A 26,705-nucleotide genomic window follows, 5' to 3' on the forward strand; every position below is an offset into this window, starting at 1 on the left:
ATTATTTTTTGCTTTATGACATTGGGCAAATCATTTCATCTCTCTGTAATACTTAAAACTTTTAAAATGCTAATAAATATCAGTTCTCTTCTTTCTCCTCCTCTTTCTCCTTACCTTTTTCCCTTTCTCTTCCTATTTCTCTCATGGATAGTAGCATAAAATGTGAATAGGTAAAAGGAATAGTAATGGTTTTGGCCAAAATATAAAACAGACTCTAGATGAGCAAGTGCTTGGCACAAAGAAGATTCAGAAATGGGCAATGAGTTGTCAAATATCAACTTATCTCACTAGATTTTGCTTATATTGCCTTCTGATATGCTGTATACTAATTATATTGGTTTATTATTTGTGACCTTTCTTAGCTACTCCTTATCCAACATTCTGAGCTCTTCAGGCCTTTAACTTTTGGTTAAACTGTTCCCTACATCTTCAATATTCATTCTTCTCTTCCTTACCCATCTTTTAAAGCCTATTTGAATACCAACTCCTTCAGGAAATCTTTTCAGACTACCCCCTCCAATTGTTAACAACTGTCTATATTAGACCTCCCATTGTATTTTATATGGGCTTTTTTGATGTGTGATATTATATATTATTTATAATTTATAATCTAAATCTAGGCTAGTTCCATGAGGACAAGGACTATAAGGTATATAAAGTATCTATTTTAGTTTAACACAATGCTCTGAACACAATAGATCCTTAATGTCTGTTCAATGAAGAATTATGTGAGTTAATGCAGTGATTATTTATTATTTATAAAGCCCTTTATACATATCATATCATTTAATCATGACAACAATCATGGGAGGTAGATAATGAAGTAATGTTATTTTTATTTTATAGATAAGGAAATGGTTCAGAGAGGTTAAATAATTTGCCTAAAGTCACATAGTTAGTAAATTACACAACTGGAATATAAAACCAAGTCTACTGATTTTCAGATTAATGCCTTTACCCATATTCCCTATTGTCTCCAGTCTGGAGGCAGAAGATAGATGTCTGGGAATAAATTAAGGATTATTGAATTCAGGAATTTAAAAAAAATCAGGAGATAGCATTTTCTCCTCATTTCAACTCCTTTATTTGGCACTAAGTATTTCTCCAAAATCTTGTGGTTAACCAAACAAGTCTCATTCAGGAGAAGAAAAGCAAACTCACATGTGATTTATATGTCAAAAAAAACGATTTATGACATAATATTTTTTACATCCAGCTCGAGATAAGAGTAGGGTAATGCAAGCATTTAATCTATATCTGGATCAGTATGAGGGCATCACAATTCCCTAATTTTAGCTCATGTAGCAACTACAATGATGAATTCTTAGCTTTTCTTTTTTGCATAGAAAAGTTGCATCTCTGATGTGTATTAAAGATGCTTACTCCTTTCAGGAGTTCCAGAAGCTGATTAATGATTAATGTTATTTGTTTCCCCCTACTTCAATATCTATGATCTGGAATCTTTGAACTCAGTAATTCATTGAGAGGTATGAGAATATGGACATGATATTCCTCTGATTTATAAAAGGTCTCCTAATGAGGGAGACTATGGCAGGGTTTTACCTGTAGGAGCAATAGAGCCATATGTCTCCAAGTGGGACGTCATCTGTGGAAGAGAGAAAGAGACTAATTTTTTAAGAAAAAAAGAAGGAAATAAAGAAGGAAAGGAAGGAAGAAAGAAAGAGAGAGAGAAGGAAGGAAGGAAAAAGAAAAAGAAGAGAGGAAGAGAGAAAAGGAGGAAGAGAGGAAGAAAGGAAGGAAAGAAGGAAGGAAGAAGGAAGAAAGGAAAGAAATAGGGAGGGAGAGAAGAAAGGAAGGAAAAAAGAACGAGAAAGAAAAAAGAGAAAGAAAGGAAGAAAGGAAGGAAGGAAGAAAGGAAGGAAAAAAGAAAAAAGAAAGAAAGAAGAGAGACTTTTTTTTTGCGTTTGCCAGGAATATGACCTTGGGTTATTCTCCCAAGTGAAGGATCAAAGGTTTCAGTACCATTTTCTCCCTTTTCTGGGCTTTATCTGTGAAATGCTAATTCAGGTTCTATAGAGGAGGTGAATAAAATTTCAAAACAAACCAGAAAGTGCTTCTAAAACAGGGGATCAAGACTTTATTTATCAATACAATGGAGGTATATATAAATGTATAACTGAGCATAGACATATATACATTTCACAAAAGTCAATCTTTAATCATTTACATTCATTAGAGTAAGAAGATCAGCACTTGCAGTTATTAAATTCTAAAACAAACAAAACCATGTCCTTATATGCATAATAAAAAGGGGGGAATATGGGGTGAGAGAGGTTAGACATCATGATCATGGAAAGTATTTTGGAAACTAAAGTTTTTTTTGGTCTTTCTATAAAGAGTAATCAACATCATCTGTAAAACATACTTTTATAACACTAAGCTTTTAAAAGTATTTTCTTCGAGAAATTCCATCTAAAATAACTGTAGATAACATAAAATATTTTGGAGTCTATCTGCCAAGACAAAGCCAGGAACTATATGAACACAATTATAAAACACTTCTCACACAAATAAAGTCAGATCTAAATATTGGAAAAATATCAATTGCTCATAGGTAAGTTGAGCTAATATAATAAAAATGACAATTCTACCTAAATTAATTTATTTATTCAATGCCATATCAATCAAACCACCAAGAAATTACTTTATAGAGTTAGGAAAAAATAATAACAAAATTCATCTGGAAGAACAAAAGGTCAAGAATTTTCAAAGGAATTAATGAAAAAAAAATTGCAAAAGGAAGCGCCCTAGCTGTTCCAGATTTAAAATTATACTATGAAGTAGCAGTCATCAAAACCATAATGGAGCAGTGGAACAAATTAGGTTCACAAAACACAATAATCAATGACTGTAGTAATCTAATGTTTAATAGACCCAAAGACTGCACTTCTGGGATAAGAACTAATTATTTGACAAAAATTGCTGAGAAAATTGGAAAAAAGTATGGCAGAAACTAGGCATTGATCATTCAAGATAAGGTCGAAATGGGTTCATGATTAAGACATAAAAGATACTATAAGCAAATTAGGAGAACAAGGGATAATCTATCACTCAGATTTGTGGAGAAAGAAGGAATTTATGGCCAAAAAAGAACTACAGAATATTATGAAATGCAAAATGAGTAATTTTAATTACATTAAATCAGAAAGGTTTTGTACAAACAAAACCAATGCAGCCAAAATTAGAAAGGAAACAAAAAACTGGAGGAAAAGTTTTACATTTAAGGATTCTGATAAAGGCCTCATTTCTAAAATATATAGAGAATTGACTCAAATTTATAAGAATACAAACCATTCTCCAATTGATAAATGGTCAAAAGATATGAACAGACAATTTTCAGATGAAACAATTTGTAGTCACATGAAAAATGCTCTAAATCATTATTGATTAGAGAAATGAAAATTAAGACAACTCTGATGTACCATTACATACTTAACAATTTGGCTAAGATGACAGAAAAAGATAACGATAGATATTGGAAGGAATGTGGGAGAATACATTGTTGGTGGAGTTGTGAAGTGATCCAACCATTATGCAGAGCAATTTTGAATTCTACCCAAAGGGCTATGAAACTTGCATACTCTTTGATCAAACAGTATCTCTACTAGGCCTGTTTCCCAAAAAAAGATCATAAAAAAGGGAAAAAGGACCTACATGTGTGAAAATATTTGCAGCAACCCTTTTTGTAGTGGCAAGAAACTGGTAACTGAGTGGATACCCATCAATTGGAGAATAGCTGAATAAGTTATGGTATATAAATGTAATGGATATTAGAGATGATCACCAGGATGATAATTTCAGAAAGGCCTGCAGAGACTTACAAGAATTGATACTAAGTGAAGTAAGTAGAACCAAGAGAAAATTGTACACAGCAACAAGATTATATGATGATCAATTCTGATGAACTTGGCTTTTTTCAACAATGAAGTGATTCAGCCCAATTCCAATAGACTTGTCATGGAGAGAGCTATCTGTATCCAGAAAGAAGATTATGAAGATTGAATATGGATCACAGCATAGTATTTTCACCCTTTTTTTTGCTGTTAGCTTGCTTTTTTTTTTTCTTTCTCATTTTTCCCTTTTTGATCTGATTTTTTTTTTGGTGCACCATATTAAATATGGACATATGTTTAGAAGAATTGTACATGTTTAACCTATATTGGATTGCTTAGGGAGCAGGTGGGGGGGCAGGGAGGGAGAAAAATTTGGAACCCAAAGTTTTTCAAAGGTGAATATTGAAAACTATCTTTGCATCTATTTTGAAAATTAAAAGCTATTATTAAAAAAAAATACTTTCTTCATCAATGACCCTGTATCTAACACATCCACTGTGTATTAATATATCATGATCATGATCATCACTTATCACAAATATCATCCTCATTATTCTCACTTTACATATGCTAAAATTTGGATTCAGAGATTCCAAGGGATCTTGGTAAGATATCATAGCTAACATATAGTAGAGTTGGGATTTGGATCAGCTTCTTCCTTTATTCCAAATTCATTGCTCTTTCTAGTAGATATATAAGTAATTGATTCTAGAGGTATTTGACAGTGGCCCAATTGTCTTGGATTTGGGAGAGAGAACACTGATATAGAAGAATTTCGGTAAGCCTGATCCATAACCATGATCCTAAAATAACTGGAGTTGGATCAGGCACAGATAAAAAAGAGAGGGGGCCGTTACTGGGGAAGGGATTGATCACAAGGCCAAGAAAATAAGTCAGCCATTGGAGCTAATTGATAATTGCAGCACAGAACCCATAGCAAAGAGCTTGGTGTTGAGCTCTAGATCCATGAGTCCTTATATTTCTAATGTCTAGAGGAGAAATTGGTCTAAGAGCCCAAGGTGGGACCAAGCAGTTTCAACTGTGGGGATCAAAAGGCAATAGGGATAGAAAGTGAAGTTTGTCAGTTATAAAAAGAGATAAAGGAAGCCTAAAAGGAGCTGAGAAAGGGGTAATGGAGGTGTTGAAGTAAAGATGTTGCGAAGTAAGAAGAGGAAAAAAAGGAAAAGATATTCCTTCCAAACTTATGGTAGAAAAGAAGCAATTTAGAGACACTTGAATACATCAATAATAAATCCAACAACCAGGTATTTCCATGGGATGCCTGCTTAATGTCTATGCATTGATTTTCTTGGAAATGTTAGAAATAAACACCAGAATGAAACTACCAGGACATTATTCAGTAATTACCTCCAAAGATCTGAAACCATGAGCTTTGCAAGATTTGCCAACACGGCAAATTGCTTATATTTGTTCTGAGTTTATTTGCTATCCTAATTTAGGATATTGCATCTTGATCTTTATTTCATCTTATATTTTAACTTCTTAAGACTCACTCATATTTAAACAATGAACCCCTTCTAATGAACTATCCTCTGTTTATAAACATGGTTTACTTTAGTCTCATCTCCTCCTATAGTCAATGCCCTTTCTGATAAGATATTTGATTTGGGCTCTATATCACAATCAGAACAAAAACATATTCTAATTGGAAAAAAATCCATAATCTGTAATTCTTAGGTATAGTGGTTCAAGAGAAAAGGGAGGTAGAAGAATTATTCTACTTCAAGTAAACCCATAGAGTGTCCCCTTTAAGATGCTAGTCTATCATCCAATCTGTAGATCAGAAATGCCTTCCTGGTCTCCTATCAATATCTGGATGTCACATTGGCTTTTTATCAGCCTCTCATATCCATCCAAAGTCACATCTTCAGAACAGTAGGAAGATATGGTGGATAGTATATTCCTCTGGAGTCTAGGAGCCCCCTGATAAAAATCCACCTTAGTTAATTGCTCCATCACCCTGAGCCTCTCTGACACTCAGTTTTCTCATTTGTAAAATGGAGAGGTTTGGACTTGATGTCCTGTTAAGTTACTTTCATCTCAAAGTCTATCTTTCCTGGGAAGATTTACTTATACCAAACCCTCAAGGGAAAATATCCCACAATTTTTAGTGACAGATGATGATAACTCATCAAAACAAGTGCCCTGTTACTTTATTTCCTTTCATTTTTAGCATCTGGAGTCATAAAAACTGACTAGAAATACATGCTATAAATTGCATTTAATCCTATTCATTTTAAACCCTATTCAAATCTTACTGTTTAAATAACGTAGTGACCAATGACCTTAACATGAATCGATATCTCCCTTTTCTGACCTCTTGTAGCAATTATCTTCTGGATCATTCATCTAGCTGTCCATTATACATTGCCTTGTGACATCTCTCCTATTAAAGTCATGAACTATGATTTAAATCTTATATTGTTATTTAACTTTTCCCATGTTTATGTCTTCTCTCTCTAATTAAATTGTGGAAATGGTCTCCAAGTGTAAAAATTTAGCTCCATTTCCATAGCTATCAACTGCAAATCCACAATAAAAGTATGATTACTGAAAGAGTAACCTTCTGCATTAAAATTTTTTTTTCATAGTCCTAGCTTTATGCTTATTGATTTGATTTGAAATACATTAGTGTAACAGAGCCAGAGCATCCACAAGATGCATGCTTTTCTAATGAGATTAACTAAAACAAGCCATCACAGAATCTCAGAGTTATAAGGGACCTCAGTGATTATTTAGTTGAACCTAAACCTAAATAGAATTTGTTTCTATAATAATAACTTATAAGTAGTCATTCAGTTTTACATAAACAATTCTTGTTGTTCAGTCATTTCAGTTGTGACAGCCTCTCTGCAAGCCCATTTGTTTGTTTTTTTGTTTTATGGCAAAGATGTCAGAGCAATTTGCTATTTTCCCCCCAATTCATTTTACAAATTAACCCTGAGAGAAACAGGGTAAAATGACTTGCACAGGGTCACATAGATGGTGAGTATCTGAGGCCAAATTTGAACTCAGATCTTCCTGACTCCAGGTTTGGCTCTCTACCCACTGCCAACTAATTGCCCCATAAATAATAATAGCTAGAATTATATGGTGTTTTACAGTTTGCAGACTTTCCAAATATTATTTGAGTTTATCTTTACAAAAACTCTGGGAAATAGATGCTATGCTTATCCCCATTTTGCAGATGAGAAAATTGAGTCAGAGAAGTAAAATGTCTTTTCCCAGGATAAAAATCAGAGGCTAAAATTAAACTCAAGTCTTCTGGACTCTACCACACTAACCACTGTAGCTGCCATTTCTAGTAAATGACATCTCACTACTTCTCAAGACAACCCTGTCTAGTGTTGAATATCTACAGTAGATAATGAAATTTTTCCTGCAGGGAACCTAAATTTGGTTCCCACTTCTTTAATCTAGGATGAGTCTAATCCATTGGAAAATGAGGGATTGGAGAGATAAGAATTCTTCAAATACTTGGAGATAGCTATCATTTCTGCCCTAAGTACACTCTTGTCCATTCCAGCTTTTACTGATAGGACAGGCAAACCAGTCTAGCTGAAACAGCAATTAATCCTGAGGGAGATATGAGAAATAGTATATGCCAAGAGAATCAAACCACTAGCAACATTTTAAACAACATTTCCCCTAAAATCTCATGGGGGATGGCCCAGGATACTGTGCCCAAGAGCCCCAACAATTAGACCCCTCCCCCCCAGACCATTTGCTATGATAATGGTCCAGCTTTTAAAGTATCCTCCAAAGAAGCAAGCTCCATATTTTTACCTATAACACCAATTACAAACTAATTGACACATATAGAAGCAGGAAGAACCCTGCATATAGTGACTCCTCTCTGACCACTTCTGCTTCTGGCCTGGCTCCTCTAGCAATCATCTATAGAAATAATTCCCGTGGACACATATTGTCAATGACATTTACAATTTCAGTAGCATCCTTCCTTTTGCCTTAACAGCATAGCCATAGTTAACAAAGACTCTGAAAAGAAAATTCTTATCATCAAAATCCTTGGTCTTATCACAGGGTTCAAATATGACATTAAAGAAAATATATCATCATCATCTTTGTCCTTGTACCCTAAAAACCGCTGGGTCCATTCATCTGACATCCTGCTAAAATAGTCTATACATATTTTCTCATCCTATTAGAATATGAATCCCTTGAAGACGGGAACTATCTTGCTTTTTTAGTTATATCTCTAGTGATCAGAATATAATAAGTCCCAAACATTAATCCTTCCTTCTTCTCTTCCTCCCTTCCTCCCTCCCCTCTTCCCTTCCTTCTTTCTCCAGATAAATACCAGGGGCAGCTAGGTGGCATAGTGGATACAGCACCAGTCCTGAAGTCATTAGGACCTGAGTTCAAATCTGATTTCAGACTTTTAACACTTTCTACCTATGTGACCCTGAACCCCATTTTAACCCCAATTGCCTCTGCAAATAAATAAATAAATGAAAATACAATATACCTTGAACTGATCCTCATGTAACATAAATTTGAGGTTCTTCAAATTCTTGCTCTCCTTCTTCTATAGGATCTCTAGATAACTAAAGTCCCTCTCAACTGAGGAGCCTAGAACTGAGCACAAAACTCCTGATATGATCTAACTAGGGCAGACTACCAGGAACTACTACATCCTTTTATCATATTCTATGATCATAGTTGAAAATGGGAGATAATGATAATGAATCACATATATATATATATATATATATATATATATATATATATATAATGCATTAGAGTTTACAAATGGCTTTTTTTCCCTAGAACCAAGGTATTGCTCTTCTCTGAGAAAATCTGCTTCCCTTATTTCCCTAGTTTATCACAATTCAAGAAACTTGGGAAATGTGCAACATCTGGAAATTTATCTAGTGATAGATTCTGGCAATAGTCACAGCAGTACCTCTAATTTTGCCTATAGTAGCAAGACATCCCAGATTCTAGAAATGTTGAATTAGTTCCAAGTCAATCCAGCAACTGCCAGTCAAATAGGAGTTCCATTGGTTTTATGTACACATGCACACACACATATACACAAACATGATACACATATAGGTTTTATATGTGTGTATGTATATATAATGTTTTGTTCTCTATATACATACACATGTATATTTTTACTCATAAATGTGTGTGTATTGTGTACATTTATATGTAAATATATCTCATGCTTGAAAATATATAGATACACATGTACATTTATTATTAATATATACATAGATATACACATAAATACACATTTATGTAAATATTATAGATATATAGACTATATATCTATAATATTTACATAAATGTGTATTATGTATTATTTGTATGTAAAATGTATTATTTAAACATATATACATAAATATTATGTATAAATAATATACATAATATATACATGCATATACATATATACTATGTATATAATTTATACACATATATATATACATATGTAAATAAACACTATATATAAATAATATGTATAATTTACACATATATACATATACATACACACACATAGGCACATACCTCTGTTTCAAAGGAAAAAAGTGGGAACCAAATTTAGGCTTGATGTAAGGAAAACCACATCTATTAGAGTTATTCAATACTGAAAAGGGCTATCTTAGGAAGCACTGAGTTTATCCTTTACTAAAGATAGATGCTAGGTGATCCAGTGGATAAAATGCTGGCCCTGGAGTGAGAAAGATTCAGCTTCTGACATTTAATAGCTGTGTGAATATATATATTTATATATGTATATATAAACAAACTTTTCTGGCTCAGTGTTCTCACCTGCAAAATAGGGATAATTACAGAACCTACTTCCCAAGGTTATGAAGATAAACTCAAATAATATTTGTTTTTTTTTTGTTTCTGAAAACCTTATAAAGCACTATAAATGCTAGCTACTATATAAAGAACTATATATACATACAGATAGCCAATGCAATCTTAAATGTAAAATTAAAACTCCATTTAAAAGTCAAGAAACACAGAGGATTAACAAAGCAGAAAAGCATCAGTCATAAAGCAGCATAATTTTTCTTATAATTTATAACCTTTCAATTTACCAACTCTAAAACAACCAACCCATTTACCAACTCTAAAACAACAAACCAACTAACTAATCAATAAGATGTTGAACCAAAAAGATAAAGGAAAAAGAAAGATCAAATAAAAATTATGTCTTTAAAAGAACTTATTATTTTCTTTTACTTCAAGTATAGTACTTGAGATATGTCTTAGATTGGATATTTGTTGAAAGTTATTATTCTCTTTTCCATTCTTATAAGAAATTAGAAAAGAAGTTTATTTTATTAACACCTAAAGTAGTAGAAAGTGCATTGGACTCAAAATCAAAAAAACTGAGTTTTAATTCCAGTTCCATGATTTCTTAGATATGTGACAAGTCACAACTTAAGTCTGTTTCCTCATATGTAAAAGCATTATAATAGAACATTTCTTACCTAAACCACAAGATCACTAAGAGAAAAGTAACTTGTAAAGTTCTGTATCAATCTGAATTCTTGTTATACAGCCTAGGAGCTGGATTCATGGTTTCATTGATGATAGAGACCTCCCAGATAAGGAAATTCCTTCCACTAATATAGGTCAGTACTTTCTGTGCATCTGGCTAAATGGTCTTCCAACCCAGGGTAACTCAGACACAGGGAAGACTTGAATCCAGCAAAAAACCAACTTTCAATCTGCCACACAACACTGTCTCACATCTTATCATAATAACATGTGAAGGATCTGTGATTTTGTTATCTTCAGGAACTCTATCTTCCTCCTCCTCCCACCAAGGTTTTAAACCATAAAGGACTTTGTAGATAAGTCCTAGTCAACTGCCTGAGAACTGAAAACATTGTTAAGTAATTTGCCCAGGATCTTACAGATAGAAATTTCAGGGATGAAAATTTGAATCCAACTGATGCCTAAGCCTAGCACTAGAAGAACTCTGAAGCCAGCTTCTGTCAGATTTTCATTTTCAGCTTTAACACCTTGGAAACTGGCAAATGCTAAAACTCAGGATTGATTTTATTATGTCAATTGTCTAGACTTAAGAAAGTAATAGAAAAATATTAATAATTAAAATTTAATTCTAAAAAGTTATAAGTTTTTGGAGAGCTAAATGTTAAACATTTGCCAGCATATCTCCGACATACTTGATCCATGATAACATACTACCTCTCTATGAATATATAATTATATAACATAATTATATGATTAAATATATTTATCTGTCACATCTATCTATCACCTCCTGTTACGAAACTTTTACTTGGACCTTAATATTGTCAGATAAAGTATAAACATCTTGTCCTAAAATTTAAGGCAGTGCACAATCTGGCTCCAATTTCTATAAAAAAGAATTTGACATTTGTTTCCACTCTATCTGCAAGCCACACAAGACCATTTATCGTTCTATGAACTAGATATTTTATATCCCATCTCCATGCATCCAAATAGTCCTTTTCATAGGTTCTCTTTATACTCTTTCCTTATTTCCACTTTCCAAAATATTTTAATCCTGGAGGCTTATTTCAGGTGCCACTCCCTCCTTGAAGCATTCTCTGATGATGTTTTCTCCTACTACCTTGCCCCATTGGTGCTCCCTCCTTAAAATAAAAAAAAAAATTCCTAGAACTCTCTCAGTGATCTACTCCCTGCCTTGTTTTATATTAATCTGTGTTCATATTATATTCCCCAAATAGAACATAAACTTTAGGAGGCAGGGCATGGGTAGCTTCCTTTTTGCCTTTCTATCATATTTTCTTTGTACAATGATTAGAACACAAAAACATCAAGATTTGTTGAATTTAAATAAATAATATTATAGATGCAAATTTAACAAAAACAATAAAAACAGCCCAATGTTTGTTAAGAACTAAGGGTAATAGTAGTGCTAGAAATTTGGAGTCAGAAGACTTGGATACAAATCCTGGCTTTGCTATTTTATTAGTTATGTGATCTTGGTCAAGTTATCTCATTTTTCACAGTGCCATCTATAAAAGGAGGAAATTGAACTAGCTAATTTAGACCTCAATGTGAATAAGAGTGACAGCCTTGAAATAAATAAAACAAATTATAGTATTTGACATTTATAAGAAATTGGACCATAGAAAAAGTATTTGCCCATCTTTGAGTTTCAATTTTGATTCTAAAATAGGGTTAATAATATCTACCTCATAGAATTTCAAAGTATGCATGTATGTGTTATAGGTATATGTGTATGCTTTGTAAGCTAAAAGGATATAGTTATTTTTATCCAGTGATTCTATGAAAAATACTATAGTCTTCACAAAGTTTTATCAGATTTTGAATGAATTCAGAACAGTGTAAATTGCCTAATCTAATTGTTCACAGGTGGAAATGGAGGCTTAGTCTAATGATATAAGCAATAGAACCACAGATATAGAGAAGGAAAGATTATGGCATTTTTTAGATTGGATGGATAGTTTGAGTTATAAGTTGTTAGCTAACGCCTTTTCCATTTTTCCACTGCCAGAAGGAATCAGTTTAGATTTTTTTCTCCATACTTATTAATAATGGGTTCCTTGTTCTATTTGCAAACAAAAATGAAAGAGATGGCTCACAAATTGTGGCTCCCAGTCGTTCAGAATTTATTACTCCTTTTTTATTGTAGCTTTTTGGCATCATCTTAATAAAGTCATAGTGAATTAGTCCATAGAAAAGAAGGCTCATGGTTTATGTCATCAGTCAATTTTCAGTGTTTTGGACTTTCATGTGGAAGATGGTTTCAGGGAGGATCAGAAGAGAACCAATACGTGGGAATTGTAGAGAAGCAGATTTTATTAATTTAAGGGGAAAAACTTCCTAAAAAGGTGGAACTATTTAGAAATATAATGAGCTACTTTCTGAGTAATAATAATTTATGTAGCAATTTACAAAGCATAATCTACATACACTTCTTTATAACACCATGCAGTGGATAGTACATGTGCTATGCTCCCCATTTTATTGATGAAGAAATTGTGGTTCAAAGAAGTTAACTAACTTGTCCAGGATGATATAACTAGTAAGTGATACAGCTGCATTCTGAACCTTGGTATTTTGTCTCCACTTACAGTAGTTTGTCTGCTGCTCTATGCTAAAAAGTTGAAAGAGGGATTGGGTGACCCTCAATTGGGAATGATGTAAAAGGGATTTGTGCCTGGGGCCCAGATTTGAGTTGGCGATTTATAACATCTCTAAACTCTTGAGAGTTTATGCTTTTACACTTGGTCCAGGAGGCTACTATGAATCAGCCATGGAATGTCAGGCACATAGACTCCCTAATATAAAGTGGAAGAGAAAACTGGTTAAGGGATATGATTTACTAGAAAAAGGCAGGACATCTTTAAAAAAAAAAAGTCATTTATAATACCAGTGACATAGTTGGTCTTGATTACCATCTAATTATTGAAACCCAGTGACTAAACCTTGTTATGCTTCTGATTTGAGGTTGAATTTCAATCTAAGCTCATGCTGAGAAAAGCTCTTAATTCATCATCAGAGCACTGTGCCATGTTAAAGAATTTGAAACAAAAAAGCAGTAACAAGGCAGGCCCAATGCTTGAGTGGTTTCATGAACCAGGTATATTTAAAGCATCTCCAAGAATTTTGCTAATACATTAAAAAAACAATATAAAACACAAATTTACTGTGATTATTGTCAACAACACACAGATAGAAAGCAGATTTTAGAATTGCAAAATATAGAATCTCCCCTTAAAGCTCCCCCCCCCCCATTTAATTATGTTTGTATAGTCATTTCTAAACCTTTTGTTGTTGTTGTTAAATATACATTTCTTAGAGGGTATGGAGGACAACAGTCTGACTGTCTCTAAAATTACCATAGCAATAAGCCCCCACTATCTCTCCTGGGCTTCTCCTCCTCTACCTTCCTCTCTAAAGATAAAGTAGTCATGTTGTCTCTCAGCTCCTCCTGAGGAGGGATTGTTTCCTTTTTTGTTTCATATCCCTGAGACTTGGCATGTAGTAGATGCTTAATATTGATTGATTACTTATTTTCCTTTCTTAGGAAAGTGCTTGCCTGCCCCAAAGATATCCTGAAAGGCCATTCTGGGAAAATATCACAATGGATCCAGAGAGGCAAAATCTCATTAAGAATAGCTATTAAAATCTATACTTCCTCAGAGTGTCTTGTAATGATTTTTTTCAATGCATCAAGTTTTCTAAAAGAATTGAAAAAAGTTGCCACACAGTTTAGTTATTGGCTCCAGTTTTTAAATTTGTCATTGCCAGTCCGTTTACCCTCACACCACCTGGATTTCATTTCCCACCTTTTGGAAATGTAAACAGAAGCATCAGACAATCCGACAACTCTGCTGATGGCTGACAGCACACATGGTTTCAGATACAAATATTTATGTTGCAAGCATTTCATGTTTCCAATAGCCCAAATATTTGAAAATGGATTTGGATAAAAGGAAAAGTGCCTTACAGGATTTGAGAACCATATAATCATCTTTGGAGAGAGCTAGAAAGTGTAGCTAATTTACAAATCACTTATCTCAAGAGAAAATAAAACATACAATTCCAGGAATTATAAATATCCCCATCTAGATGGGATATTTAGTCCAAATCACAACATTTTTTAATTTGGTGAATTTTCCCCTCTCGAATGCCAATGAATCAACTCACATGAACACAAAGTTTAAACCGTCTTCAAAGTGTGGGTATGACATGCCTGTACTGTGTTACTGGGGAGGCTGAGTGGGGGGTTGCTTGAGTTAAGGAATTCAGAGCTTCAGTAGAGTTAAAGCTCATCAGATGTCCCCACTAACTGCAACATCAATATAGTGAATCACTGAAAGTAGAATAGAAGAAGCCTGGTTCCTTAAAGAAAGGTGAACCAGCCTACAATGGTAATCGAGTCAAAATTCCCAGGTCAATTAGCAATGCTGTCAGGTTATGTGTTGTCACTGGACTTATAACCTGGGTTAAGAGACTAGGGAGAACTAGTTTCAAAAAAAGTTTGTCTATACATGTGTATATTTCTAAAGAGTCTTTGGGAATTAAAAAAAAAAGTATGCACAAATAAAGCTCTCTCGGTTTAACTGATCCTTTCTTGAGGTTATGGGTATGAGCTCTGTGACGTTTGCAAAGCCCTTTCCTAGCATAGTTCATTAAGGAATCTGGGAATACTTAGAACAACATACAACCTCTTATGAACAAATCATGATCATGGGAGAAGGCATATTTTAACATCCAACTGCACACAGTTCTTCAATTCCTGGCATATAATTTGAGTAACATATTGACAGATCCTTAAGGACTCATTAGACTTTCTGACAATGACATGACAAAAATCCAGAGCATCTTAGGGGAAAGAATCTCTTTCTAATTACATTAGGACCTCAATCAAATTGGGAAGCAGATCTGGCAGAAAGATTAGTGAGCATTGATGTGTCCAATAGGCAAAAGAAGAGAAGAGAAGCAGAAAACTCAAATGATCCAGAATCCTGAATAATTAGCAACTGCCCAAACAACAACACAGAAAAAGGAACCAAAAATTGCCTGTCATTTCAAACTTCATTTCCTTGCAAGAGAAATCCTTTAAAACATTCTTAAATTCACACAGTTAAATAACCTTCAAATATCACTTTCCAAGTGTAGTTTTTTCCCCTTTTATTATCGACTCATCATCAGAAGGAAGCTAAATAGAAATATAATGGTGAAGAAAAATGCTAGTGTAGGAAGACGGGAATAGTGTGGGGAACCATAACAACTGAGGCTATGTTGATGTACAAATTAAGAATCAGATCATCATCTCTGAGGCCAATTTTGGTGTAGGTACCACAAAGCAGAGCTAAGCATTTCTGTGAAAGAGGCAACACTCATAGTCAGTAAGATTCCTCTAGGAAGATTAATTATTGATTTTTAAAAATAAATCATCTAGGTCATTTTTGTTTGCTTTTATTCCATGATGGGTAAGGTCTGAATTTACTATTATCTTTCCTTCCTTTAGCTTCTGTTAATATATATATATATATATATATATATATATATATATATATGTGTGTGTGTGTGTGTGTGTGTGTGTGTGTGTGTGTGTGTGTGTTTAAGTTGATCTTTGGTCAAGGGAGAAAAAAGTCATTGAGGACCCAGGAAAACATGTTTCAGAGAACAATCTGTTCTCCCAATGTACTCTGCAAATAATGCAGCTTATTATTTTCTGACCTTTGGAATGTAGCAAGGGACAAGACCTTGGGCAATTTCCAAGAAGTATAAGGTAATTAGAAGGATGAGGACTGCAATATCTGGTGAGAAAAGCAATAATCTGCAATTTACACATAATATAAATTTGTTGACATCCTGTCTGAAGTCTATGGAATTCCAAAGAGGAAAGCTAGACTATTCTTTTAAGAGAATAACAGCAGACTAAAGAACATGAAATAACCAACATTACCTCATCCCTATTTTAATACATCAAGATGACAATGCACTTTACCTTTCTGCCACCAGTGTTGATGCGTAGTGGTGTTAGGAATGGGTCAAAGATCATATGACTGGTTTCTATGTTGACTGGTGACTGTCTTTTCCCAACAGAGCAAAGATTCCAAGCCGAGTTGACCAATCCCCAGAAGGAAGGAACTGTAAAGATAAAGGGGAGCATTGTAGAGTTAGAGAGGGAGTGAAATCTGAGAAGGGAGGAAAGAACATATTTGGAGCACAAGCTGCAGAACCAGCTTTTAAAAATAAATGAAGCTCACAATGTATCACTGTCTAGTACAGAGAGCACAAAAGTGAACATATAGGTTCATATATTTAGTGCTAGAAGGGAACTTGGGAGTCCACCTCTTACAACCCTTTCATTTTACAGATCATAATTTATTCATATTACAGAATGACATTACATATGGACACCAAAGTCTAGAAGGATTAAATCATATGCCAAATGTGATACAGATAGTAAAGGAACAGATTTGAATTTAGATCATTTAACTACAAAGTAGTCTTTGAATTATACTACTAAACCTGGATTTCAGTCATTATTTCTGCTCTGTGATTTTAGTCAAATAATATAGAGGCAGTTAAATGGTGCAGTGAAGTCGCAAAGTCCTGACTTCCAATCTAGCCTCAGACACTTACTGGACATAATTAAAAATCAACTAAGCAACAACAATTGTACATCCATGATTGATATAAGAATAAAATGCAACATTTGCAAAGTGCCTTGCAAACTTTAAAGTATATATAAATGTTAGTTCTCATTATTAAATCACATTTCAGAGTAAGAAAGGACAAACTGATCCTATTATGTAGGGATGAGTTGAGAATACATTGAAAACTCTCTATAGTTGGAAAGTTTGAAATTTTTTAGAGATAGCCATTTATAGACTTGTAGAATTTCAAGGCTAGGAGGAGTCTTCAATATGACATCCTTATATTCTCTTTCTGCTGAATCATTTTAATTGTGGTGAACCATTACATAAATTCAGTATTAATTTGGAGAGGCACCTTGGCATTGTAGACAGAGTACTAGAATTAAAATATAAAGACCTGGGTATAATTCCTATGACAGATACTAGCTATGGGATCCAGTGCAGGTCACTGCTGCCTTTGAGTTTCAATTTTCTCATCTATGTAGCCATTGTGTACAAAATGCTGGACCTGGAGTCAGGAAGACTTATCTTTCTAAATTCCAACCTGGCCTCAGATGCTCACTAGCTGGACAAGTCACATAATCCTGTTTGCCTCAGTTTCCTCATCTGTAAAATTAATTTTATCTAAAAAGTTTTGATGTCTTTTGTTTTTATATTGTATTTTGAAAACATATAACTCCTTTTCCCTCTTCTCTCCTGTCAGCTTTCACTTTTATATTATATTGATCTGTCTCTTTTATATATGTTATATTTCTCACAAATATCTAGAATATTTTTTAACAAAATCATCCTGTACATGACAGTATATGTAATACTCTAGATCCATAGGTCTCCACTTTTTCCAAAGGAAGGAGATGTATTTTCTCCTCTCTTCTTTAGCTTCAAATTTATTCACCATAATTGTAAGAAATTCAGATTCTTTGTATTGTAGTGATTGTATATACTGCTTTCATCTATAAAATGGGGAAGTTAGTTTGGATGGCCTTGATGGTCCTCTGCTAAACAATGTACAAAATAATAAATAAAATAGTATTTGCTGATTTCCAGGCTGTAAAAACCTATCCTGAAAATTGAACAATCAATTCTTACAAGCTCTTTGGAGCTGACTCCAGTAAGCTCCTGCTTTTATTTCTAGGACTATGATCTTGAATCTGATCAAGTTACTCTGCATCAGTTTAAATAAGTCTTCTCAAGCTTCAGTGAATTTCTCACATTTATTAATTCTTACAAGACAGTGATTTCCTATTACAGTGATTTATTCCATGATTTATTTAGTCACTACCCACCTGAAATGCACCTATTCTGTTTCTCATTATCTGGGCCAGAAAAATGCTGTTATGAGTATTTTGGTAAATATGGATCTTTGTTCCTATTTTTTACCCCTTTAAGAAATGGAACTGGAAAAGCATTCTCTGAGCTAAAAAGAAACAAAGTATTTTTTTTATTTTGCATATTATTAACAATGTCTATTTTCTCACAGCTTCTTTAATATGATTCCTGTATGTGTCATGTTTGCCAATTTAATGAGTATGAGGTGTAACCTCAGATTTGTTTTGATTTGTATTTCTTTTACTTTTAGTAATTTGGATCAACCTTTGCTATGATTTACAATAATTTTCAATCTTTGTTTTAAGAACTGTCTGGTCAAAGCTTTGACCAAATGTCTATCACTAACTCCTTTGTTTTACAAGTGAGAAAAATGAAGCCCAGATGTGGCATATATACCTTGTCCAAAGAAAAGTAAACCTGATTTTCTTGACTATTTTTCTTACATCATGTGCCTTGCCTGAACCTACAAAATATTTTAGGTAAGTTGTTAGAAACAAAATGGTATGAAAAAAACACAAATTAACAGTCATTCTCACTCATCAATTATGGACAGAAATTTGAAATCCTACCATTATAATTTGATTGTGCTCTTATCTAGACAGATGGAGATAAAAACATTTATTTAATGGAAAGAAAAAAATATTAAATTTTCAGGGTATGTATGTAAATGGTACATTAAATTTCTATGTTATATTTAAAGTTTTAATTAAATGGATTTCTATGTAAAATATCATTCAGATTTTTTTTTCTATTTAGAGAAATAACTGGGTTGAGATGGACTGAGAGCAGTCTAAAGATTTCTTTTCATTGACAGCCCAATTTAGAGGTAAACTTCAAATCCTTCTTTAGAGGGAATGGTGGTGCAATGGCTAGAATATTAGGCTTGGAGTCAGGAAGATCAGAATTCAAATATGGCCTCAGACAGTTACTAGATGTGTATTAGACAAGTTAATGGAGATAATAATAGTTGTTAAGAGACTCAAAGTGCTTGTTACATAAGCATTATAATAAATACTTATTCCCTATTTTGACCCTAAACACTATAGGATCCAAACTAATTTTACAATCTAGGTCCAATTCACTTCTATCTTAATTCACATTTCATACATTTATTCTCCAGACCTGATGAACAATAACTTTTTTTTTTCCATTGTGTTTTCAAACTTTGGGCCATACTTAACACATACTTAACCCCTAACATCTCTTATTGAAATCTCCTCCCTCTATCAATATCGTTATGAAATCTCACTTTTTGCATGAAGCCTTCCCTCAACTTTTCAGCTCTTTCTTTTATATTCTTTTTGAACTTTTCCTCTGTATTTCTCATAATTTAATTTTATTAATTTATGCACATTCTACCATTCCTTTAATGCTAAATCCCTTGAAGATAGAGATCAGTTCTTATTTGTCTTTGTACCTTAGTGCAATGTATCACATACCTGTAGCTGCTACATCAACTCTAACAGATACATCCTTTTATAAGAATTGATTATACTAAATGTGTAGGCATGTATTCGATTTAACATATATTTCTACCGTGTTTAACATATATTGGATTACTTGTCATCTAGGGAAGAGAGTGCGGAATGAGAGAAATATTGGAGCACAAGATTTTGCAAGGGTTAATGTTGAAAAATTATCCATGCATATGTTTTGAAGAGAAAAGCTTTAATAAAAAATTGATTATACTGAAGAGAAATTTCTCTCATCATTTCTTCCCTGAGGAGGCATACCCAGAGTTACTTGATTCCTACTTTTGAGGCTAAATATCAATTGAGCAAGCTACAACTTCCTGAGATGTACTTTTAATCTAAGGAACTCAAAATGAAGCTTCAACTGATTTTCCTTCTGTATCACAGCAGACATTGCTAGTCTCCAATACAAAAGGGGAACATTTTAGCAAAAGGAATTCATCAGCATGTCATTATTACCTTGGGAAGTGTAGGATGAGAGAGTAGAATCCAGGTATCCCAAATCACTAAACTTTTCCCTTCACTTTTTTTTCTTTTGGTAGGGAACCCAAATAATATTGCAAGTCTGAAGGACGCACTAATGAAGGAGTAGGTTCACCAGAGTGTTCACTATGAAGTCTTAAGTAGATCTTAAGTAGGAGTCCTTTGCATTTTTGTTGAGTTCAAGTAAAGTCTGTACAGTATTTAATATCTTGTTAATTTTTCTTCTTGCAAGAAAGCTGGGGGTCTCTCCCCACATTGGAGGAAGACCTGGAAATGAGATAGATTTATTTATCTCTAAGGAAAACCCAGGGGATTGGATAGGATGAGCCAACTTGTAAAGATCTTGTGAAAACACTGAGTGGGGCAAGTGCCAAAGAATTATGCCCAACCTATGTAAGTCTAGAACTTCAGCAATGGTACAGCCTTTCACTGGAAATGCTTAATCTGAATAAATCAGTACAGTAAAATCTTTTATCTCCTTCAATTTCAAAAGGATTATGGACTGTTTTCAAAACCTACACTGCCAAAACAGCTCTTCTAGCCAGAAGGAATTTGAGGCCCATATTTATAATTGAATCATAATCTACAACCTGTTTTGTTATACTCCAACTTTATATTCATTTCTTTAGACTCCTATTTGTATCCTACTTTTTAACATCTCTTGTTCTGATCCTCATAGAAAGTCACTTAATAATATCTTTGGAGAACACTATCTTTTGGCACAAACATAATGTTTGGCAAATTTCTCATTTGCACTAAAATGGAAATAGTTTTTTTAAAATAATCTTTTCCTTCTTGAGCTCTTTTCTATGATTGCATTATCCTCAGACCTGTTATCAAATCCTTTCAAGTTTCAAAAGCAACATAAAAATAATAAGAAATCCACATGCTATTTGACCTCTGAAGCCTATTATTATTTTTGTTTTGGAGATCTCATGCCAGAAAAAAAATTTGTTCTCTTAGTCACAGTGAGTGTTATAGAACTTCCTGAAACACAGTGAAGAAATGGGGTGAGAGTTAAAATAATGAAAGTAGGTGTCACAGAAAAAAAACCCATGGAGTCAGGAAAATGGAGTTTAATTCTATCGCTAATTGTGTGTGTTAGGGCAAATCTCTTTACCTCTCATGCCCAAAGTTTATTTCTCTTTAAAAAGAGATTGGTTAGGTGGTGAATCAAAGGTCTCTGAAGGGTAATTAATCCTACTAATTCTCTGATGAACAAACATCCATGCAGCATTTCATGCAGCAACATAACAAAAGGAGCCGGTTGCTGTTCTCACATGACCATAGACTATATTCACAAAATAATAATTTCAGCCCCATTAATAGAATGTAAACCAGACATTTTGTGATAAAGTAATTGGACAGATGCTGCTACAAAGATACAAAGCACTTCTCTAATAAACTTCACACCAAACATCAATGCTTCCCCTGTCCCCACTCAACTTTATGAGAACAGCTGCCCCTGCCTTTATTAGGCAAGAAATACTTTATGGTAAACAGTTTGGAATCTTTATATCTCCACTTCACCATCAAGATCTATATGGCTGCCTATATGCCACCTGCTCAGATAACTCAAGAGAGTCTGGGAAATTGTCCCTTAGACTCTCTCTGCTCTGGTAGACAGGGTACAATCTGGGGTCTGTTGATGGTGACCACAACTTTTGAAGCTTGCTTTTAGTTGACTGATGCCAGAGTCCTTTTGGGGATTTTCCTTCAATTTCTATATAAATAAAATGTCACTAAGAATTGACACTGCTTTCGGGGAGAAGAAAGTAAAAGAAAGAAGAGGGGGTGATGGAAAAAGGAGGAAAAGAGGAAGAGGGAAAAGAGAGAAGGGAGAAAATTCAATTTAATTCAGCATTTATTTTCAGGTATGTTAGAGTTATTCTAGATGCAGGGGGTACCATAATAATAATAATAGCTAACATTTATATAGTGTTTACTATTTCCAGGCACTATGTTAAGTGATTTACAATTATTACTTAATTTGATGTTCACACCAACTCTGGGAAGTTATTATTATCTCCTTTTTTAGAGATAAGGAAATAGGGAAATTAGGTTTAAGTGATTTGCTCAGAATCATAGAGCTAGTAAATATCTGAAGTCCTGTCTGAATTCAGGTCTTCCTAAATCCAGACACTGAAGAGTAGTAGTCTTTCATATGACCCATGGTCCATGTTAGCCTGGACTTTAAGTGTAAATCATGCACAGTCAATCAATCAGCTGTCAAGCATTTATGAAGTGCCTACTTCATGTTAAACAGTGTTTAAGGCACTGAGGATGGAAGTTCAAAGGATAAAAAACTATTTCCAACAAGCCTCTAATGTAATTGAGGAAGTAACATGATCATATAAAATCATATACTGTATTTACAATTATTAATTACAAAAATAATCAAGCTAATTATCTAAATATTACCTAGTTTGGGTTAAAAGGACAAGTAGATTATAACATTTCATGCAGTGTCCTTATGCAGAAGATAGTGAATGACCTGGATTTTTAAGAATCAGAGGGGTTCTATGAAGTACAGGTAAGGAAGGGGGACATTCTAATGATGAGAGATGCCCAGCACAAAGGCACAGAAATAGAATGGAAGATGGGACTTAATGAAGTGGGAGCAGAGAAATAGTTTGTCTGGATCTTAAAGTTAGGATGGAGAGGATGGAAGACAGACTGGGACCAGGTTCTGTAGGGCTTTAAAGGCTAAATAGAGGAACTCACATTGCATCCTAGAGACAAAAGGAAGTTACTAAATCTGAATTTTGTCAGGATTTGGGTCTTTCTTTCTAGGCCTTAGCTACTTATTTCTCATGTTGTGAATAAATGGCTATAATAATAACTTGTATTAACTTAAAGATTTGCAAAGCATTTTACATATATCGTTTCATTTGATCTTCAGAACAACTCTGGTGAGATAAGTGTTATTATTATTCACATTTTATGGAAATAGAAACTGAGGCTGAATAAAGCCAACTTCAGCATAGAAGAAGTTTTGGGGAATATGTCCATTTCCCAAAAAAGAACCTAAACTCAATAATCATGGCTACCCAAGTCCTTTTAGCCTCTGATCACACCTGGGTTTTTTTTGGTGATCTAGTCTACTTTCTGTACCTTCTTATATACATTTTTGTTTTAAAACTTTCTTAAAATTTAAGTGAGTCTTTCTTTCAAGTTGGATACTTTGACTTTTTTTTTTAATTTGATAGACAAGGCTTTTTCTTAAATAATAATAAAAAAGAATAAGACAAAGACAAAAAATGAGTGAATTTCATTCAACCCCAAGAATTCTTGGGCAACTATTGAAAAATGTTTGAATTTTATACTCCTGGGTATTTTATATCACACAATAGTCTAATTTACATAGAAACTGGAGTATGCAACAGACCTGAATATTCTTACAAATTAATTTGCATGCAGCCTACACAATCTAATTTAACCACTGCTTTGCAGTTACAGGTCATCTTGCCAAAATTTTTCTCTACAGCAATCATGTTATCCCTGCCATAAACCACAAATCTCAGACATTCTCTTGGCTCCAGAGTCTGTTCCCTGTGAAAGATACTAATGTGATTCTGGCTGCTTAAAATACAGGATTTGGCAAACGCAAAGTATATTAGCTCCTCAGTGCAAAAGCACCCATGAAGTTCAAGTTCAATTTGTCAACATACTTTTAGGCATCCTGCTGTTCCAACCAACAAAACTTTTGCCAAGGCAAAAATTGAGAGGCTAAGGCTATGCATCTTTGGTTCCCAGGAGAAGACCCAAGTCTGTTCAGATCATGAAAATAGGGCAAATGGATAAGTTAAGAAAAATCCTTGGATAATCTATAGCCTCTGTTGGCATTTTAATTTCATTTGGTGCAATGAAAATACTGCTAGATTTGATTTAAAATGCCAGCTCTGCCAGGCTACTTACTCTGTGAGGTAAACGAGTTACTTAAGCTCTGTGACCTGAGTTTTATTTATATAATGAGAAGGTTAGACTAGATAAACTCTAAGGTCCCTTCCAATTCTAAATCTATGATCCTTCTGTGATTATTGAGGGAATATAGCAGAAGCACATGTTGACAAACTAGGTCTGAGGGCAGATTTCTTTCTGTTTTTATAAGCTTGGGATGGGAAAGGCTAAGAAAGGGTTTGTTTTTATATTTTTAAATACAATAAAACATTTCAAAATATATAAAAAAAACAAAACCAAAAATGATTTAAAAAAAACCCCAAAGCAAATGAGAAAATCATTCTTAGCTCCAAAACTTACAGAAACAGATGGTAGAATTGGGTCCACTAATTTTGTCAACCCCTATCCTAGAGTAGTGGTTATCAAACTTTTTGGTCTCCCAACCCCTTTTACACTCTTAAAAAAACTAAGGATAACTACTAAAGAGTTTTTATTTATGTGGGTTATACTTATTGATATTTATTTCTAGTGGAAATTAAAATATCTTAGTATTATTTTCAAAATTATTTTGATCTCATGTACCCTACACTCTCAAAAGTTTTTATGGATTCTCAGGGGTTTCTAGACTACATTTCTAGACACACTGGGATAGGGTGTGTGCTCCATTATTTTTATTGTGGTTCTAGAGAAACTTCTGATACTGAGCTGAAGAGTCAAGCACTTTATCCATTAATGTAGATTATTTCAATTTCTCAAATGCCATTTGCATGAGGATCTTCGAATTCTGTCTGTCAGCACTACATTTGCCCTAGATAGAATCTAATCAAGACTGTACTTTAAAAGTATCTATTCTGGGTGTCCAAATAGGAAGAAAAAGTGGTTCCCAAATGCCATTTGAGGATGCTCAATCTAATTAAATTTGATGAGCATTTATTGAGCACCTAGTATTATGCAATGTACTTGGTCTGTTACATGCTTTTGAAACAGGAAGGAAGGAAGGAAGGAAAGAAGGAAGGAAGGGAGAGAGGGAGGAAGAAAGTCTTGCCCACATAAAATTTACAGGATAGGGACTGGGAGAGATATACTAAGTACAAAGATAATTACATACAAAGTATACAAAAATGAAGTACACAGTAATCGAGCATTACTGAACAGAATTAGGAAGAATCTAGTTGAGAAAGTAGTATGTGAACTGATCCTTGAAAAGAGTACTAGGAATTCTAAGACGTATTATAAAGGAGTAAAAACAATTCAGGCACAAATGTACCAAGAGGGAAGCCAGAAGGACATTTGGCTTGAAAACAAATTTTAAGCTGATTCTTCTGGTATGTTTGAATATTATTTCAAAGGCAAAACGAAAAAAAAAAAGATCAATGAATGCCTTGACAATCTTTTCCTTAGTAGATGAGCCAATTAAACATCATTTCTCAGGATCTGATTGATATTTTCCAAGTAATAACTTGAAGAGGAGACAATTTGTATGATGAGTAGGTAGATCAAGAAATCTCCATCTTCTCAAAGGAGAGAGGGTGGGATGTGGGGCTACTGGCATGGAATGCTTTGGTATGAGATTTGAAAATGCAATGAAAAAGAAAACCTTCCATTTCAACACTGCCATACTTTGGAACCATAAATCATATGAATATATTTTAAATGAGAAGTCATATCTTTCCCTTGCTCTTCCTCTCACAGATTCTGATTTACAATCCCTTCTCCTATTCCAACTTACAATAAATCCTGGTTCTGAGCTATTATTAATGAAGATGTTTAAAATGCTCCTTGCTAGAAGCTTCTGTCCCCTTTTTGATTTCAAGTTTGATTCAGGTCAAGCATGATAGTGCTTAAATTAACCCTGTTGTGGCTGAATTCTTCTTTGTGCATGCGTACTTTGTGCTTTAGTTCTACTAGCAAGAGCTTTAATATTCTCATCTAAAGGCCCGTAAGGCCTTTCTATTGCCATTGTCTATTGAATGATAGATGTTACCCATGATAGATAATTTATAATACAGAAACATATCTCACATATTTTCTTTCTTTGAAGTACCCAGTACACAGCAAGTGTTTAATAACTGCTTGTTAACTGTCCATCATATCTATCCTAGACCAGAACTTGATCATGAAGAGAATATTCCAACAGTCTGTTAAGCAGTTTCTCTGTCTCTTGTCTTCCCTTACCATTCTCCCAACCCATTTATAATATATACCTCTGCGGGTCAGTTTTCTAAAGCATAGTTCTGATCCTCTCACTCCCTTGTTTGGAAACTGTTGATTGTGTCTCTCAGAGAATATAAGCTCACCAAGGGCTCGCACTATTATTTATTTTTGTCTTTGTATCTCCATTGCTTAGTACAGCATCCGGAATAGAGTAAACATTTAAGAAATATTTGATTGATATTTCATTGGATAGAAGATAAATTCCAAACTCACATTCTCTGTCATATATTCCATTCTTATCTACCCAAGAATCCTCTGCTCCAGTTGGAGCAATCTTTCCACCCTGTCTT

The 26,705-nt window shown here is 33.9% G+C and overlaps 1 protein-coding gene across 3 annotated transcripts in view; it reads right to left on the bottom strand.

Moving 5' to 3' along the window:
- CA10 (carbonic anhydrase 10) overlaps positions 1-26,705 on the bottom strand; it is a 660,766-nt gene that overhangs the window by 357,057 nt on the left and 277,004 nt on the right. For all 3 annotated transcript variants that reach the window (XM_031966432.1, XM_031966433.1, XM_003767978.4), the window contains one exon: positions 16,363-16,505. In XM_031966432.1, coding sequence (XP_031822292.1) covers positions 16,363-16,505 — 143 coding nt within the window. The remainder of the gene's footprint in view (positions 1-16,362; positions 16,506-26,705) is intronic.

This window comes from Sarcophilus harrisii, chromosome 4 (genome assembly GCF_902635505.1).
Source record: "Sarcophilus harrisii chromosome 4, mSarHar1.11, whole genome shotgun sequence".
Lineage (NCBI taxonomy): Eukaryota > Metazoa > Chordata > Mammalia > Dasyuromorphia > Dasyuridae > Sarcophilus > Sarcophilus harrisii.